Source organism: Eptatretus burgeri, chromosome 7 (assembly GCF_056783735.1).
Source record: "Eptatretus burgeri isolate ZD-2024b chromosome 7, Ebu_testis_v1, whole genome shotgun sequence".
Classification (NCBI taxonomy): Eukaryota; Metazoa; Chordata; class Myxini; order Myxiniformes; family Myxinidae; genus Eptatretus; species Eptatretus burgeri.
Genome location: NC_140967.1, coordinates 11167290 through 11185943, shown reverse-complemented (window position 1 = coordinate 11185943; position 18654 = coordinate 11167290). Strand labels below are relative to the sequence as shown.

The 18654-nt window shown below is 42.9% G+C and overlaps 1 protein-coding gene and 1 long non-coding RNA gene across 4 annotated transcripts in view; one reads left to right on the top strand and one right to left on the bottom strand.

Annotated features, from left to right (window-relative positions):
* SLC25A21 (solute carrier family 25 member 21) overlaps positions 1-18654 on the bottom strand; it is a 171176-nt gene that overhangs the window by 24086 nt on the left and 128436 nt on the right. For all 3 annotated transcript variants that reach the window (XM_085887439.1, XM_085887441.1, XM_085887440.1), the window contains 3 exons: positions 15823-15906; positions 13031-13097; positions 12296-12355 (listed from right to left, as the gene is read on the bottom strand). In XM_085887439.1, the coding sequence (XP_085743565.1) occupies positions 12296-12355; positions 13031-13097; positions 15823-15906 (211 nt within the window). The remainder of the gene's footprint in view (positions 1-12295; positions 12356-13030; positions 13098-15822; positions 15907-18654) is intronic.
* The window catches only part of LOC147022667 (uncharacterized), a 28044-nt gene that overhangs the window by 8504 nt on the left and 886 nt on the right, over positions 1-18654 (top strand). The window contains exon 2 of the long non-coding RNA XR_015059841.1: positions 17305-17448. This is a non-coding gene — a long non-coding RNA (uncharacterized LOC147022667). The remainder of the gene's footprint in view (positions 1-17304; positions 17449-18654) is intronic.

Below are 18654 nucleotides of genomic sequence, written 5' to 3'. Positions count from 1 at the left end.
AACATCTCTATCATATCTCCTCATAACCGCCTCCTTTCTAGTGTATAAAGCCCTATCTCCTTCAGCCGCTCCTCATAGCTGAGTCGGCCCGGAATCGATCTAGTAGCCCTGCGCTGAACCCTCCCTATGGCAGGTAGCTATGTCCTCCCTGAGTTGCGGTGACCAAAACTGCATACAGTATTCTAGATGGGGCCTGACTATATGTTCAAGTATATACAGTACTTCAATTTTAATAAGATAATGATATTAAAGATTGTCAAAAAAAATTCAGGAGTTTAGTCTTGTCCATCACTGTGATGGCCTTATACACCGTAATAAGATGAGGTTAAGTGGCAGTTCAGAAGATTAAGGCCTTTAATTGATCACCATAGAATGCAGCGTCATTCGGCCTGCTTGTACTTACATTGCCATATTGGCAGAGTCTTCTTCACCCCGATACTGTCGCTCTCACATGCCACGCCATCTCATACTACACAGCATATCAACATATACTGTATCTAGATTTTTGGATATTTTATGAGGGTGATTTGTGTTTTCCAGTGTTTAAGTATACAATTCAATTTAAATAAACATTTAAAGTGGTGTAAAGGCAAAAATACATATATATATATATATATATATATATATATATATATATATATATATATATATATATATATATATATATATATATATATATATATATATATATATATATATATATATATATATATATATATATATATATATATATATATATATATATATATATATATATATATATATATATATATATATATACATATATATAAATATATACATATATATATAAATATACATATATATAAATATACATATACATATATATAAATAAATATACATATATATAAATATACATATATATATATATATATATATATATATATATATATATATATATATATATATATACATATATATAAGTATACATATATATATATATATATATATATATATATATATATATATATATATATATATATATATATATATATATATATATATCCGGGTTTTAATCACCGTTTTCTCCAGTCTATTACATCACCATACCAAACTCATTATATTAGTTATTCGTGCCTGTTGTTTGTGTCCTTTATAACGTCCTTAAAAACAGCAAGTTTCCTGTTTGGAATGATTTTTTGCAGCGTCTCACGTAGCGAACGCTGGCTCTAAGAGGGCTCTGCATTGTTCTTCTTCTGGTGAAGCCAAAACCTTTAGGACGCGGCTTTTATAATAACGATCCGGATCTCCTTAAATACTAAACACCTGTACACATCCTCACATTGAGGGTGCCTTTTGAGAGCGTCTATCATGAACTTTTAAATATATTCTGTTATTTGCTTTAAAGTTTTGAAAAGTTCACATTACTATTTAAAGATTATTCCATTTAATGTGTTATAATTTCGTAAATACACTATTTTCTCGTCATGAACGAGGAGCCTCCATGACGGGTCTCGCTATTGGCTCCATCAAAGCACGTGACGAAATATCGGAAGTTGTTGTTGTTATTTATCTATTTATCTTTTTTTTATTAGCCCCGTCGCGTTGCGAACGCTGGCTCGAAGAGAGCTCCGCGTTCTTTTTTTCTTCTTCTTCTTCTTCTTCTTCTTCTTCTTCTTCTTCTTCTTCTTCTTCTTCTTCTTCTTCTGGTGAAGACAACACCTTTATGACGCGCTCTTGGACACATTTGTCCTTGTTAATTTTGTTCCACTGTAAGGCAGGTAGACAGAGTAAAAAATATTATCTCACTCCTCTCTGAGAATATGCCATCGGGATGAATTCAGAGCCAATATCCGGTAAAACGGCAGACTGGTCTTTCAATTCATGATCCGATTTGTATTCATTATATAACGTTCAGTTTAAATAAGTTGTTCCTCGATCATAAACTGACGATCATAAACTGATAAGACAGACGGATGGACAGACGGACATGAACCAATTGCTTAACCCGGCTTTTCACTTCACATGCGTGGGGTAAAAACTGCTGGCAGGCAAAGCTCTGGGTCATGTACCTTTCGCACCGAGCAGCCATACTAGCTGGTGGTGCCTTCATTTTTGAATATGGATCCTGCCAACTGCAGTCAGCTTTTTGCATACGATTACCATCTGCTAGTCATGCACAAAAAAGCATCTGGCTCCTCTGAATCACACCATCCTCAGTCATGACAATACTGCGCCACATGCAAAATGCAATGTCCGTGACACTTTAGAACCTGTGACTGATTCACCTGATTAATCCAAGCGACTTCCACGTAGTACCCACAATGAAAACACAGCTGAGGGAATGATGTTTTACAACTGCTGAAGAGGGCAATGGAGTCAAGTCCATTGCATTCAAGACACCTCAGAAAGATAGTTTCTGCACTGAGATCCAGGTTGCTTGACTGCTGGATGAAGTGCGTTGAAGAGGATGGAGATAACGTATAATATTATGACGCGAGTACAGCTTGTGGAACGATGTCTAATAACATTGAAATATGATGTAGGTCGGAGAATATTATGACATGATGGTGACAGAACTTTGGGATGACCCTTTTTTGTGTGAAGATGTAAACCATGTGTAAGTATATCATGTAAGCATGTCATGTGTACATGTGTCAGCATTGTGTGTGTGTGTGTGTGTGTGTGTGTGTGTGTGTGTGTGTGTGTGTGTGTGTGTGTGTGTGTGTGTGTGTGTGTGTGTGTGTGTGTCGTTGGTTGGTATCCAAAAGTGGGTTTCAGAAGGTGGAACTGAGTCCTCCCAGGTCTCAAAGTAGCCTATCCACCTCCGTTTCAGTAAGGGATTCATGGATCAAGCTGTGAAGTTTTCGTGTTCTCAAAGTTTTGTTCCAAGGGCTCTTTTTAGGATCGTAAGTGATTGCCCGGACACTTCCAACTGTAGTTCGTTTGTAGTGATATTCCCAGAGATTGTTTTTAAGATCTCCATAAGGTTCTTCTTCCTCATTGCTCCATTTATCGCTGGTCAATTTTGGCGTTCTTCAGCTTCCAGGATCTTTTGACTTCATTTCTGAGATCTTGGGATTTGGGCATTTTCTTGATTTCTGCATTAAGGCCAAAATTGCTGGGTGTTGACAACTCAATTAGCAATGCCATCTTTTCGTTTTTGTAAATAAGCAATATACTGTGTATCTGGTCACAATGCTTTGTTTTCTATGCTTATGCTTGATGGGATAATCATGTTGTACGTGAGCGTCACTTCCATTTTTTCAATGATCGCTTTTGGTTCATGTTTCCATGAGTTTGCTGGAACTGGGATATTGAAGTTTTTGCAGATGTGCCGGTGAATTACTCTACATACCCTGTTGTACCTTGGTGTATACAGCTGCTGTGACAAGTTTTTTGCTTATCTGGAATTGGAATTCCAGATAAAGTATTATCACCGTACACTGTCTGCCTGTCTGTCTGTCCATCCATCCATTCGTCTGTCATCCTCCTCCTATTTTGACTTCTCCGAGCAAACCGCTGGGCCGATCTGGCTGAAATTTAGCAGCGTCATTCTGCTCCTGACTTAGCCTGGTGTTGGCGCAGTGGTTCGGGCAGCGGCTTGGAATCCAAAAGGTCCTGAGTTCAAGCCCCGTTGGGCCACTGAATTAATACACCAGGGGGTTGACTCAGCCTGTCATCCTTCCGAGATCGGCGAAATGAGTACCAGTATACTGGACTGGTGTATACCCCGGTTAAAATAGGTGTACCATATCCCTGTGTCGTAAGAGGCGACCAGGGTTGCGTCAGGAAGGGCATCCGGCGTAAAACATGTGCCAAATCACCATGCGGATCATACGGATGATCCACTGTGGCGACCCCTATCGGGAGCAGCCCAAAGAAGAAGATTCTGCTCCTGACTGTTAACGTGGATTGCAAATCTCATTCCAGTCACATGACTTTAAGTAGGTCAAACTGGCAGACTCAGTAAATTCCTTCAAAACTCTTCTTCTCCAGACACACCAGTCAGAATGCTACCAAATTTGGGTTAAAACATTAGACCAGGATAGGGAAATTAAATTGTGGAGGTCATGCCAATCACGTGACAAGAAGTGTGTCAAAATGGCCGACTTAGTCAATATTTGAGAAAATCGCGTACATTCCTCTAAAAAAATATTCTTCTCCAGACCCACCAGTCAGAATGCTACCAAATTTGCTTTACAACATTAGGCCAGGGCCAAGATAAGCTACAGTCCAGTGGTCCTATTTTTTACATCCCGATTGTACTTTCTGTTTCTACCTAGCACAATCTACATATGTGTGTCACTGGTTGTTATCTCTCTATGCAGGTTTCAGAAGATGGAACAGAGCCCACCCAGGTCTCAAAGTATGTGTGTGTGTGTGTGTGTGTGTGTGTGTGTGTGTGTGTGTGTGTGTGTGTGTGTGTGTGTGTGTGTGTGTGTGTGTGTGTGTGTGTGTGTGTGTGTGTGTGTGTGTGTGTGTGTGTGTGTGTGTGTGTGTGTGTGTGTGTGTGTGTGTGTCTAGACACCAGACAAAAGAGGGCAAATCCTAAAATAGTTTGACATCAGATGCTCATTCTTTTTGAATAAGGAGAACACACATTGTCTGGGATCAATGCTGGCAGAAGAAGATATGACATCAATATGACAAAGAAAAATATGACACATGACATCAATATGACACAGAAGAAGAAATGACATCAATCTTCTGGTTCTGGGTTTGTGGTAAAAGGCAGGTTCTCTCAGGGGTCTCTGCCGATGCTCTCAAAGTTAAGTTTCCAGTCATTATCGACCTGTTTTAACAATGTATTTTCTCACCTTCATGTTACTGTGTGTTCCGAGCGGTTTTGTTTCAAAAATCGTGCTATTTTGTGAGTTTTCATCGACCTTGTCTTACCGGGTTCCTTGAGGCCTTCCCATCCTTCCCCTCTAGGTGTACGATCGTTTTTATTTGTATTCTCTCCCTATTACCTACAATTCCTATTTTCCCCACTTTCCCAACACCCCCCCCCCATCCCTCCCAACGAAACACTCTATTTCTTGTCTTTAATTTAAAAGAAAAAAAAGAAAATACCTTCCTCCCTGCATACGCACGAATCGCGATCCTTCTTCTTCTTCCACATCCTTCTGCCGGCACACCATCTTTCTTCTAGTTGAGCTGACCTAATCTCACCATTACCTTCACGATTTTTTCCAACAACCATCCATTCCCGAATCTTCCCTATTCTTCAAAAATACATAAAAAATAATAATCTTCCTTGTATCCTTTCTATCTATACACCTCCTGTAACCACGTGTCTCTCTACTCTTCCTGATACTTTTCATCGATCCATCAGCCTCACTCTGCGTTTTCCGTTCCAAATTCACCACACACCTCCACAATTTTACTTCAACCTTCCCTTTTCCGAATCTTAAGCAATCCTTATTTAAAATAAATAAATTAATAAATTCACTTTTGACGATACTCCTCCCATATCCACGTACTTGTCCCGTAACCACGTGATCTGTTTCCATCCTCTGCGTTTTCCGATCCAAATACACCATTCACCTCACGGTTTTTTTGACAACCTTTCCATTACCTAATCTGATGAAAACTCTCAAAAAATAATAATAATAATCATAATAATAATCATAACAATAAAAAAATATCTCTTCTAATGCTTCATCTTCCTCATTCGCACGTGTGGTTCTCATTACTGTATCATAATTCACAACTCTTCTCCTATTTAAACAGACTGCTCTCAATTTGACTATTCTTTCATACCTTGCCGAAAAAATCCAACAGTGACCATTTCTTCTCTCCATTCTCTTAATTCGCCTTTATTGCATCCATCAAGAAATGTCTTTAATTGCATCTCTGAATTAAAATTTTTTAAAAACCCCAGTTTGCTATGAATGTTCGCTTTCCATCAACCATTATTTTTTTCCAATTTCAGTGCCAACTCACCCCTCTCACCCCTCACTCTCAAAGCAACCATCACACTCTTCTCCCTCCAAGCCTCCCTCTCACCTCTCTCAAAAACTCCCCCCTCACCTTTCTCCCTCAACTCTCCCCACTCACCCTACTCCCACCATTCACCCCTCTCACTCACCCTTCTCAAAGTTGCCCCCCCTCACATCCACAAAGCACCTCCTTCCCCTGCCCTCTCACCTTCAACTCATCACTCCACCTCCTCAAATCCTCAACTGCCTTATGCCCCTCTCTCTTGCCCCCACCCCCTGCTCCCTAGCAACAAAGAGACTTTTCTCCTCCTCATCTGCTCCCCTCCTCGAGATATTCTGCAATCCCCAACAATCTTTCAACAACTCTCTTTACCTCCCCCCATGCTCCCTTGTCCTACCCTCCCCCCACCTCCCATCCCCTGCACCCAAAGCCTCTTCCCCTCCCTCTTCATAAATAGTGTCGACCGCAAATATCCGAGACCTTCGCTCAAACCTTACAGATCTTTCAATGCAGGTTGCCAATGACAAACCAGACATAATCTGCCTAACAGAAACTTTCCTCCCTCAAGACATCTCTGACTCGCAAGTATCTCTCCGCAAGACTCTATTCCTCGTTCTGCATGAACTGCCCTCCTCCCCCACACCCCCAGGAATACCTCTGGCAACGGCTTCCCCTCCACTCCCACCTCATGTTTATATGTGTACTGTACCGTCCACCAAACAGTGATGACTCCTTTTACATCTCACTATCCGAAAACATGGACCAACTTCTATCTTCTCATCCGAACTGTCTCTTCCTCATATGTGGTGACTTTACCAGCATTGACACTTCAGCAAAAGACTTATGTGACTCATTGGGACTGACTCAATCAGTCAACTTCCAAACCCGGATCTCAACCAGTGGTACTCTATCTCTTCTGTATCTGATTTTGACAAATTTCCCTGAAAATATCTGCTGTTCTTCCTCTGGTCCAATTGGTTCTTCTGACCACGTCCTTGTCAAAGGAAACATCTCTCAGGCTGTTATCAGAGAACATCTTCAGCGCCGTCGAGTCTGGCATTTCACTCAGGCCTACTGGCAGGGTCTTCAAGCAGCCATCAAACTTATAGACTGGTCTCCTGTCACTACTTTCTCCAACATCAACTCATCTTGGGAATTATTTCAAAGAAACTTGCTCTCCCTCATGCACAGATTTATCCCCTCTTGTCTTCAGTTGTCCTACCCTTCCTCCTGCCCTTGGTTTACTGAAGCTTGTGGCGAGGCAGTTGTCCTGAAACAACTTGCCTTTGCCTCATGGAAAGCAAACCCAACTGAGGGTAATCTCAGTTCCTTACAAAAAGCTCAGAACAAGTGTGTATCTACCCTCAGGAGAGCCAGAAAACAACATCTTTCTCATCTCAAGTCTGAACTCTGAACTCTCAAACCTCTCTCCCTCCTCAAAATCCTGGTGACGCCTAATCAAATCTGTTTCTGGTGTATGTTCCCCCTCCATCCCCACCCTTACCTCAAATAGCCGCACTGCTGATATTGCACGTGAAAAGGCTGAATGTCTAAACTCAGTGTTTACATTGAAATCTTGTGTCCAAATCCATCGCTTTCTGTACCCACCTTACCCAGTCGCACCCAACTGTCCCTGGACTCTGTGTCCTTTTCTCCTGACAAGGTGGAGAGCTTGCTGTCAAACCTCAACTTAGATTCTGCAACCCGTCCAGACGGCAACAGCCCACTTGTCCGAAAAACCTGCTCCTCTGCTCTTGCTCACCCTCTCTCTGTTCTATTCACCCTCTCATTTGCTCAAGGTCATCCGCCATCTGCTAGGAAATCAGCAAACATCACCGCCCTGCACAAAAAGGTGCAAAAACAGATCCCTGCAACTACACACCAATCAGCCTTCCCCAATCATCAGCAAGGTTATGGAATCCATCATCGCTTCAGACAATAAATCCTTCCTCTTCTCCAATGGATTGATTTCCGATCATCAGTTTGGTTTCAGACCAGGTCACTCCACCCTGGATATGCTGCTAATGCTCTCCCAACAATGGATGGAGGTACTCAATGCCGGACATGAAATCAGAGTCATATCCCTGGACATATCACGTGCTTTTGACGCGGTCTGGCACCCTGCCCAGCTCAACAAACTCTCTTCATTTGGTATCAAAGGCCATCTCCACTCATGGCTCGCAGACTTCCTCTCCTGTCGCAGTCACCGTGTGGCCCTATATGGAGTTCTTTCGTCCCCTCTTCCTGTCCAGGCTGGAGTTCCTCAAGGTAGCGTTCTGGGCCCTGTTCTTTTTCTGGTTTTCATCAATGATCTCTCCGACTCTCTGGACAATCCTCTATATCTCTTTGCTGATGACTCCACCCTCTGCTGTACCAACGGTCATCCCTCAGACCAGCAAGCAGCAGCTTCTTCACTCACTGCAGATCTGGATACAATCACAAACTGGTCCAACACGTGGAACATGTCTTTCAATCGAGACAAATCTCACACTCTCACGATGTCTCTCCGAACGGAACTTTTGGAACCCCCCCCACCCGCCCCCCATCTGCTTTCTCAACAATCCTCTGGAAGAAGCCCTTTCATTGAAGCTTCTGGGTCTCACTATATGTCATGATCTTTCCTGGGAAAGCCACATTTCCAACCTGGCCCCCAAAGCCAGTAGCCGACTGGGAAGCCTCCGTCATGCAAAGTCCTTCCTCGGCCCACCTGAGCTCCTGACCACAAACAAAGCTTTCATCCGCAGCCTGATGGAGTGCTGTTCTCCCCTCTGGGCTGTTGCTCTTGTGTCTCACCTTCCTCAGCATCACGCTGTGGAAACCAAGGCATTTCAGATAATTGGTATCTCCCGAGATGGGACTGAGTCTTTGGGCCTCTCACTCTCTCACAGCATGCAGGTCGGTGGTCTTTCTGTCTTCTACCGTCTCCTCTTCGGTCTCACTCCCCCTGCTTTGTCTGTGATTTGTCCCCACCATATTTCCGCAGGGCGCTCATGGTCCGCCAACAACCCGCTTCTGGTAAAACTACCAAAATCATGAATACCCCCTTCTGATAAAACTACCAAAATCACGAATCACTGCTCACCTTCACTCTTTCATTCCTCTTTTTCCCGGCCTTTGGAATAAACTCCGTCACTCTTCCCTTCCCATTCAATCCCATTCTTCCCTTCATTCTCACCTTCAAAACAGCTGTTCACCACCACCTCTTATCGTCCCCCATCCAAATCCTCGATCCTTTTCTTCCACCGTTCATCCACGCCAAAACCCACCTCCTTCAAATTCCCTGCTTTCCTTCCTGAAAGTCCCTGTAATGTTCATCTTTATTCCCCATGTTCCCCACCCCATCCCTCTCCCTTCCACAGATCTCCTAATGTCCCTGTTCCCCACTGTTTTGTCCTTTCCACTCCCACCCCTCTTGTCTCCTGCCCTCTTTGATGTGCATTGTGTGTTAGCTCTCATACGAGCCTCAACAAGGTATACAAAAATATTATAATTATAAAAAAATCAAAAAAAACCCTAAACATCCCCATTTCGGAGAGAAACACAAATCATCACCGCAACTCTCAAACCCCGTGGAGTTAACGAATTCTATCATTCAATAAAGTCATCATTTCTATCATTTGTAATTTATTTTAACTATTTTTATTTGTTAAATACACACTTCTTTTGTGTAAACTTTGTTTTTTATAAACGATTTATATTGTTCTTTTGTTTTTCAAATGCATGTATGTATTGGAATAGCAATACAGGTATGCATTTGTGCGAGGTCATTTCGGCTGCTTTTCCTTTATAAATTATAATTTGCCTGTTAATTCAGTCTGCCTGGACATTCCACAAAATAAAATGCTCAAACGTTTACAATTGTTCATGAAGAACAGAAAAAACCTCCAAAACATCACAATTAATGAGGCACACAAACCTCCTCTCCTCTCTCCTTACTTTGAGCTCCTCGAATGAATGACATTCGAGCGTGATGATGCATAACTGCCATCCAAGTCTGCTGTATTAAGTCATTGGCAGCAATTAAACTCGGAATACTGCTTGGAATTGAACAAACAAGTCAGGGGAGAAGCTAATGTTTCAGCACACACACACACACACACACACACACACACACACACACACACACACACACACACACACACACACACACACACACACACTAGAAAGGTCAGGGGTCCAAAATGGCCAAGGATAGGTTTTCATATTTTCACGAGAATGACACTCAGCACAGCACATACCTCCGCAAGGCTGATCAGTTTCCACTTTGTATTCCACTGATAAGCCGGATCTGGATTCTGACCTGAACCAACATCAAATCGGCTTCTTTTTGTCACCGACCCAACTCATCCACCTTGTTTTGTCATAACTCGTCCACAACGTTTTGAGATATCATGCTATAATATTTTTGGTTTTTGAAAATGGTGAAGAATCACTGAAAAAAAGTTTTAAATTCTTGGATCCAGATCCAGGTTGGGATCTTCACCAAAATCGAATCAGTTCGGCCTTGTCACGCACCCAACCTGTCCATCAAATTTGTCCCAATCTGTCCACAACTTTTTGAGATTTAGTGATATATTTAGTTTTTGCCTCTTTCGAACAATTTTAGAAATTAGGCCTGTGTTGACTTTTTAAACTTAAATTTAATTGGTCGTTCAATTCAGTGAGCTGACATGAAAATGCTCTTCAAATTTCAAGTCAATCGGATGAAAATTGAGGATTTTAGAAAATTCGGCCCAAATTGGTATTTTGACCTATTTTGACCTTTTGGCCGATGTTTACCTCAAAATTAATAGGTGGTTGAATTCAGTGGTCTGATATGCAAATGCTCTTCAAATTTCAAGTTAATTGGATTAAAATTGAGGATTTTAGAAACTTGTCCAATGTTGACCTTTTGGTCTATGCTGACCTTTTCACCTATGGTAACCACAAAAATAATAGGTGGTTGAAATCAGTGACCTGACAAGTAAACCTTTTCAAATTTCAACTCAATCAGATGAAAATCGAGGATTTAGAAAATTTGGCCAAAGTTGACCTATTGGCCTTATGTAGACCTTTTCGGTCGACCGAATGTTATGGAACTTCAATGCGGGACCCTCGCAGTGTCAGTGACATTAATCGCTGAAAATTTCAGAATGATCGGTTGAGCGGTTTGGGCCAGAGGCGAGCGGACAGACAAACACACACACACACACACACACACAAACAAACGGAGGCGATCAACATATAATACTTGTCAAAAAAAAAAAAACATTTGCCAAGTAACAAACAAATAGACAGAGGAATGAAAACATAACCTCCTTCACCTTCGGTGGCAGAGGTAATAACATGACCCCCTTGCCACGCCCATAGGCAACCGGTGTACTAGAAGTATGAACAGATTAGATACCGAACACCTCTTTGTGCCGACAACCAGAACTTAAATGTGAGATCTTTTTTGGAAAACAAAGTCGAGGCTCATGGAGGAGCTGGAACATCGAACGGATAAGGACATAACAGAACAAAAGGAACAGTATAAAGAGACATGGGAAACGCCAACAGCAGGGTTGAGGGACAAATCGAGGGAGACTTGGACAAATAAGGAATGTGGGGAGAATGAGGGATGGGGAAGGATGTATGGGGTGGACAAGATTCATACAACTTTGTCTATTGGTGAAATCCTGAGTTCGATTTCAGACCAAATCGAAGAGATTAAAGCTTTAATTATCTTGACTTTGACATGAAAAAGTTATTGGGTTTACAGTAACTGTGAGCGAGAGACACTGTTGAACATCACCATTGACAAACAAAAATTTGCTGTAAATGTGCTTTCGCCAACAGTCATGTGTTCAACAACATCTGGTGGCTAACTCAGCTATGGAATGACAAAATAATCATTTGCTTCTGCAACTTAGAAAACAATTCTTGCATATCGTTTTACCAAGCGTGAATGGTCGTTCACCAAAAATTGGCGCAAGATTAGAGTGTGTACAGCGACACCACCGCCGCAGCTTGGTGGGCCCAATGTACCCCAGAGCGGGGACATGAGGGGCGTCAGGCAAGGTGGTGGAGATGAGCTCAAAGGGGGCCACAACCAAAAGATGATCAGTGAACCAAAAGATGACAGTTTGTCAAACGTTATCCTTCCTGACACACTGTCCCTTTTTAAGGACCTATGAACACTCAATTCTCATTCTTTTCCCTTCTCCCTCTCTGAGATTCTTCATTTTCTCTTCTTAGGCTGTAAAAATGCAAAGTTGAACTTGTAAATTTACAACGTCACGTGACCACAAAGTTCCTTCGGATCAGCATCGTGATTTTGATCGAAACCTGCAACCAAACCTTCTTCCGTCATCCCCAACACAATGCCACTTGATATCCGTGCGAGACACTTTTTGACATGCCATGAACTTACCATTCCAGCAGAGACGGGGGTGAAGCCAAGCAACTTCTTGTATTGCTCAAAAGTGAAGAACTGAGCAGGAAAGAAGACAAGATGGTGAGAAACATGAAGGAAATTATGTCGTTTACGAACAACAACAACAACAACAACAACAACAACAACAACAACAACAACAACAACAACAACAACAACAACAACAACAATACTCTGAATTCACTCACAAGGAGCTTCGATGCAGGAGGCCATTGGGCCCATCAAGACCTTACACTAGCATTGCCAACCTACGGTGGTTTGTCCATGCTCCACGGTACAGGTTGAAATGAGCACCAGGCAAGGAAGCAGCACGTACCATTATTAAAGTCTTTGTTAGGACTCGGCTGGGGTTCAAACTCCATGTGCCGACCTCCCAGACTAAGGGTGTCCGCTCTAAACCATTATGCCACAATCTCAAGGTTTTGCATCATATCAAGGTTCGGTTATCGACTTCCTTAGCAAAAACAACAATGACGACGACGACGACGACGACGACAACAACAACAATCAAATGCTTTGCACAGAAAACAGAAATTGTGCAGAAATGCCTTCCTCTGTTTGTTTCATCTTTCTTTCTTTTCAGTTTTTCTTCTGGTGTGAGATCCAATACTTAAGTTAAATGGGAGTGCAACACAGGAACAAAGGGTCAAATAGCCTTTTCAAACACAAAATATTCCCTTCACTGTATTTCTTTGTGTAAAACGTGAGTGTTACCTTGACAGCTCTCTTGGGAGTCTCGGCCAGGATCGGGGGTAAGATACCTTTGTAAAAAGACATGGGCCTGTATTGTTTGGGGGTATGGGAGGGGGGGGAGAGAGAGAGAGATGGGGTAATGGGGAAGGAAGGGGTTGGAATGTCAACAATCACTTTTGGAGTAGAAACTAAAAAGTGAGGACAATGTACAGACGACACACAAAGCTGACCGTTCATAATGAAAATCAAAACATGTATTTTTGAAGCACTCACAGCATCGCTGGAAATGGAAAACATGTCCTGCATGCCAAAGGTAGTCAGAAACAACAACATTTAATCCTCATCAAAACTTCCCAGTACACAGGAAGAAACAACAACATTCCAAATGGCGACACGGCTCCTCCAATGACAAGAAGGTGCTTCGGGAATATCAGAATCCCGTTTGATGTCCTGGTGAGGAGTTCGATTTAGTTTTAGAAAGGTGCCCCAGGTAGATCAAGATGGCGCTCCGCACCACATCTCAATACCTGCCTGTCGCTGAAGTGCCACTGGGTGGGTGGGACTGTGGGAAATGATGATGGACTGCTCGGCAAACAGCAAACGGCTCCTCAAAGCGAGCAGTTAGACGATTGGGCTAATGGTCGACCAGGAGACTGAGGGAGGGGGAGGACGACTTCTAAACAACTGGGTAACTAACTACTACTTCTAAAGGTAATGGACCAACTATGAAAACAAAATCCAAGCTTTTCATTGTTCTGCGTCAGGAATGGAATCCCAGGCTGCATTAATTGCCATTGAATGGAATACTGTATTACATCTCAAGAACAGGCTGTTGGTGCCATCAACAGGCAAAATGCCAAAGCCTTTTGGGGTCTGCATGGCCGGGCCTCGTTATACACTGCATTTTAACCTTCACCTGGAACTTATTTCGAAAGAAAACAGCTTTCAGTGCACAGTGAACTTAGGCTTGTACTCTGTCAGGATTGCACAGACAGGCAGGGAGAATTAAGGAGAAGAGAAGAGAATCTTGAAAGCCATATAAAGAAGAAAAAAAAAACATCACGACCTCATCATCAATACTGCAGGTGTAGAGTGAGCGGCAGTGCTGCCGAAACAGCTTTCCTGAGCAAGGGTTATGCTTGGGTGGTTTGCCATTGCTTTCCCAGGAGACAGTTGGAATTTGTTCAGGGCCCTAGCGATAACTCGCTGACTCTTCACCAAGGACACCATGAGATCTTCAACGTCCACCAGCTAATGCCAACAAATGGGACACCTGCCAGATTATCTTTCATCTGAGGGGTGACACATACATTGATGTATGGACTCTGCCTGTGAAACACCACGATGGCAGTGTGTAGCTGCACCAAGATTCGAACCCAGGCTAGAAAGTTTAAAGTTAAGTGTGCTACATCTTCCACCTGCGGACAGAGACGTATTTGCGTACACGAGTGCACCTGTGTGTGTGTGTCCGGATGCAGGTTCATGTGTGCGAGCGAGTGCTTGTATTCCGGCGGAATGATCAGTCGGAGCTAAGCGATGGTGGTAATGGCTCATGAGTGATTTGTACCGTGAGGGTTCAATTCGTTGGTTCAGCCACGGCCTGCGCAGGATGCGCCACCCAAAGTGACCGTTTCGTACCCAGCTCTGGCAATTTAGAGGTCTGCACATGATAGCAATTTTCCCAATAATGGCTTTTGAACTGAACATCTGCGCTCTTTTATCCCCACGTCTGACAAGGCTATTAATAACCCATAATGCTTGGAAATAGTGAATCTAAAGCTTCATGTAAGGCAGTTTGGAGTGCGTACTTGTTGAAGAAGTTGTCTTTGTGTAAGTGTTTGTAAAGTTTTCTGTGGACGTTCCCTTACCTGTTAGGGTTATCTCCATTTTGAACATCCTTCTTCGGTTTCACTGCTACAAGTGTAGTGTAGCTTTAGCGAGCCTTGCTATTTCCCAACCGATGCTTTCTCACATGGATAGGATGCAGAAACACAGGTGTGCTCAACTCAATCCGTCCTGTGATAACATTTAAAAGCTTTATCAACGGTCCCAAGTCCCATTTGGAATGGAATGAGGAATCTCTATTGCACAGTGGTGAAGTAGTTGGCAGGATACCCTAGAGGTATGCACACTCACCTCTGGGCCATATAACAATGGGTTCAAATCCACTGTCATCGTGGTGTTTCACAGGTAGGGCGAGGCATCGATGTGTGTCCCGTCCCTCGGATGGACGTTAAACTGAGCATCTCATCTGTCGGCATCAGTTGACGGATGTTGAAGATCCCACGGTGTCCTTCGTGCAGAGTAGGCGAGTTACTACCGGCACCATGAACAAATAACTAATTCCTGTTCAAATCAGACCCAGTCGAACATAAGATCTGGCTGATCGGTTCTTGAAATACTCAGAATAGACATCCCCAGTGGCCAACCAAAAAACAAGGTGGGATTAAGTAGTAGTAGTAGTAGTAGTAGTATAAATGCCACTTTTAAACGCCTACTCCAACATATATTGACTGAACCCACATAACACGTTTACAAACAAGTCATTCACACACAATCACATCCTATGAGGACCCTACTTGGCTGAAGAATCTTTGAGCAAATGTTTGGAGAAGCCGTTCCTTAAACGAAGACATTGCTCAACATAACATGCTTGCACTACATGTGCACATCGCGTTCACTCTCAGCAGAGCAATGAAATCAAGTCCCCGCAGAAATGTGGAACGCCCAGCAGATGTCATAAGTGAAGAGTTACGAGGCCAAGACGTCACAATAGTGCACCAGCCAGGGCAAACGCACTCAGCACCACTCACCCTTCGGTCCGGTACATGGTGCGAAAGCAATCGGGGAGGCTTTTGTAGCTGCTTGGGTCTGCCTTTCCTCGCTGAATCTGAAACCTGTGAGAAAGAAAGGGCAGGAGCCCAGGAAGGAAGAAAGTGGATGGAGGAACTCAGGTTGTTAAGCAGGAAAATCAAAACGAAGAAGCAAATCTCAAAATGGATTTGAAGAACAAGAAAAAAGATCCGCCGATGGACCGGGACAACGGTGGTCAAGAAGGATAACATTGATATCGACAATAGTTTACATTTCAAATAACATGATGTAATGGTCTTTAATTCAGGACAATTTTTTTTTGTTGGCATTATGTCATTCGAAGAAAGCGATAGCTGGAAAAATCAAGGTTGTGGGAAGAGATCGGGAATAAAGGAATCATTGCATCGTTGAGGGATAATGTTTGATGCGGTTTCGAGGATTGCTATTTAATAGTGAGAGGACGGTACAAGGTGGTGTGTGTGTGTGTGTGTGTGTGTGTGTGTGTGTGTGTGTGTGTGTGTGTGTGTGTGTGTGTGTGTGTGTGTGTGTGTGTGTGTCCAGTGCTAACAGGGCTTCGTTTTCATGGGAAATGCGAACAAACAGCCTACCTAAAGCTCTGGTTTCCAGTCCATTGCTGTCAGCCGGGTCAGCTAAGGTTTCCTCCTCTCAGGGCAGGTGGAGATAGCAAACGCCAGGATTCCAATAGGTCTAATCCTCTTGCCCTCTTCTCCCTTCCTGTCTTTTTGCACCCCCTCTTCACGCAGTTTTCCAATGCTTTGGCTGACATGCCCAACACGTCAAACTATCAGCAAACCCTAAACCTCAAGATCCACATCCCATAACCCCCTCTGTCTGTTGGCAGGACGGGTCACTGCGGTGTCTTCAGAGGCCATGTGACCACATATCTCAAATCCATCACTCGGCCAGGCCTGTGGATTAGTTAAAATCGTTCTTCCTCACTAGTTTGTACCTGGCTATATTCTGGGCCAGGCCATTTTATACCTCGGGATCTGGGCTGGCCAAGAAGAAACCCCCCAGGTCCAGGTTAGCATTTCAGAGCTATTAGGGTGAGGGTTAGTGCTGTTAGAGTTAGGGTTAGTACTATTAGGGTTAGAGTTAGAGCTATTAGAGAGGGTTAAGGTGAGCGCAATTAGGGTTAGGATTAGTGTGATTAGGGTTACAGTTACTGGTTAGTACTATAAGAGTTATAATTAGGGGAAGGGTTATGGTTAGAGCCATTCGGGTTTGGTTTCAGAGGAAGCAAAATCTACCTGGTGAAAATTGTGGGCTCATCCAGACAAAAACCAGGTGTAAACTAGATAGGGAGAAGTATTTTGCCTGTTGCACCAGAATCAGACACGTGCAGCCAAATTGAGATCTCAAATCCTCGACTTGAAAGGGCAGATCAAACAAAAATTTGATCCGAGTCGAGAAATGTTTAATTTTGAGATAATTTTGTTTCGATGCATTAATTCTTTCAGGTCAACGAAGGAGGACGAGACATCGTGACCTCTCCTCGGGACCAATCAAAATGGATCAACACGTGACGAATGAGAGCGAACCAGCTGTTGTATCCTCGCATGGCCAAGGCGAACCGTTCAACTTTCCCAATGTTCCACCATGCAGTGAGCACACGATAATAAAATACTTACATGTAATAATAATAATAATAATAATAATATATAATAATATATAATTACCAGGTAGAGTTTTGTTGTTTTAAATTTTCTAAAGGACTGTTCCATGAAACGGATGTTCGAGCAAACGCAATTTTAAATTATTAAAACGTTCAAAAACCATTACCAATGTTAACTAAAATGGAGCAAACTTAGTACATGATGAGCTGTCATGTCAGCCCAAATATATATATATATATATATATATATATATATATATATATATATATATATATATATATATATATATATATATATGCATTACACCTGTTGTGCAATCCACAAGCAAACCGATGTTTCTATCATTTCCCAGACATCACACGCTAACGTCAGACAGCAGGGCTGTCGGACTTTAGTAACCTCTCAGAGTAAAGAAACAGACATGGCGCGTTGGTGAAGACACATAGGAATACTGGAGGCAGGAGGAAGCCATTTGGCCCATCAAGCCGAGCACACAACTTTTCCTCTTGTTTTATTTCCCAACAATCATGTACTGCATGTTTGGTTCCCTTTGCAGAAGAAGATGAACAAAGTAATATGTCTGATAGTGTTTTTGATGAAATATCCATGCAAAGTGCACGAACGAGCGGAAGACAGGTTTCCGAGCAACGACGAAACGTGCCGACGCAGAGAGGGGCAACGAGTCGGACAGCAGCGTGTGGTCGTTCGCCATGTTTATCCGCCTTCTGATTCGGGTTAATGAGGCAACTGGGAGGCTATTAGTGTGATCAGAGACAGATGGTGCCCAGTTTCCTGCTTTAACCTTGATACCCTCACCGCATTAATGCTTTGTACCCAAAGCTGCTCACGTCACTTTGTGCAGTGTGCCCACCTAACTACCGATGATGTACCCTATAGTAGCACGGTATGACAAACCTCCTGCCTCCAATACCCCTCCCAAGCTTCCCACCTCCCATATATTACCAGCTCCTCCAGGAAGCTTTCCACGGGGACAGTCTGCGTGGAGTTTGCACACCAATGTAATTCCTACACCGATGAACGGTAAACCTTGAAGCAGAGGATATGTGTCCACTGCAGGACGAAGGTCTCCACCAACTCATGTTGAGTGGTATTTGACAGAATCGCCATGCTTTCTGAGTGAAGGTAAACAAAAGTGAACGACCATGGAAATCAAACATGAAAGAATGAAAGAAA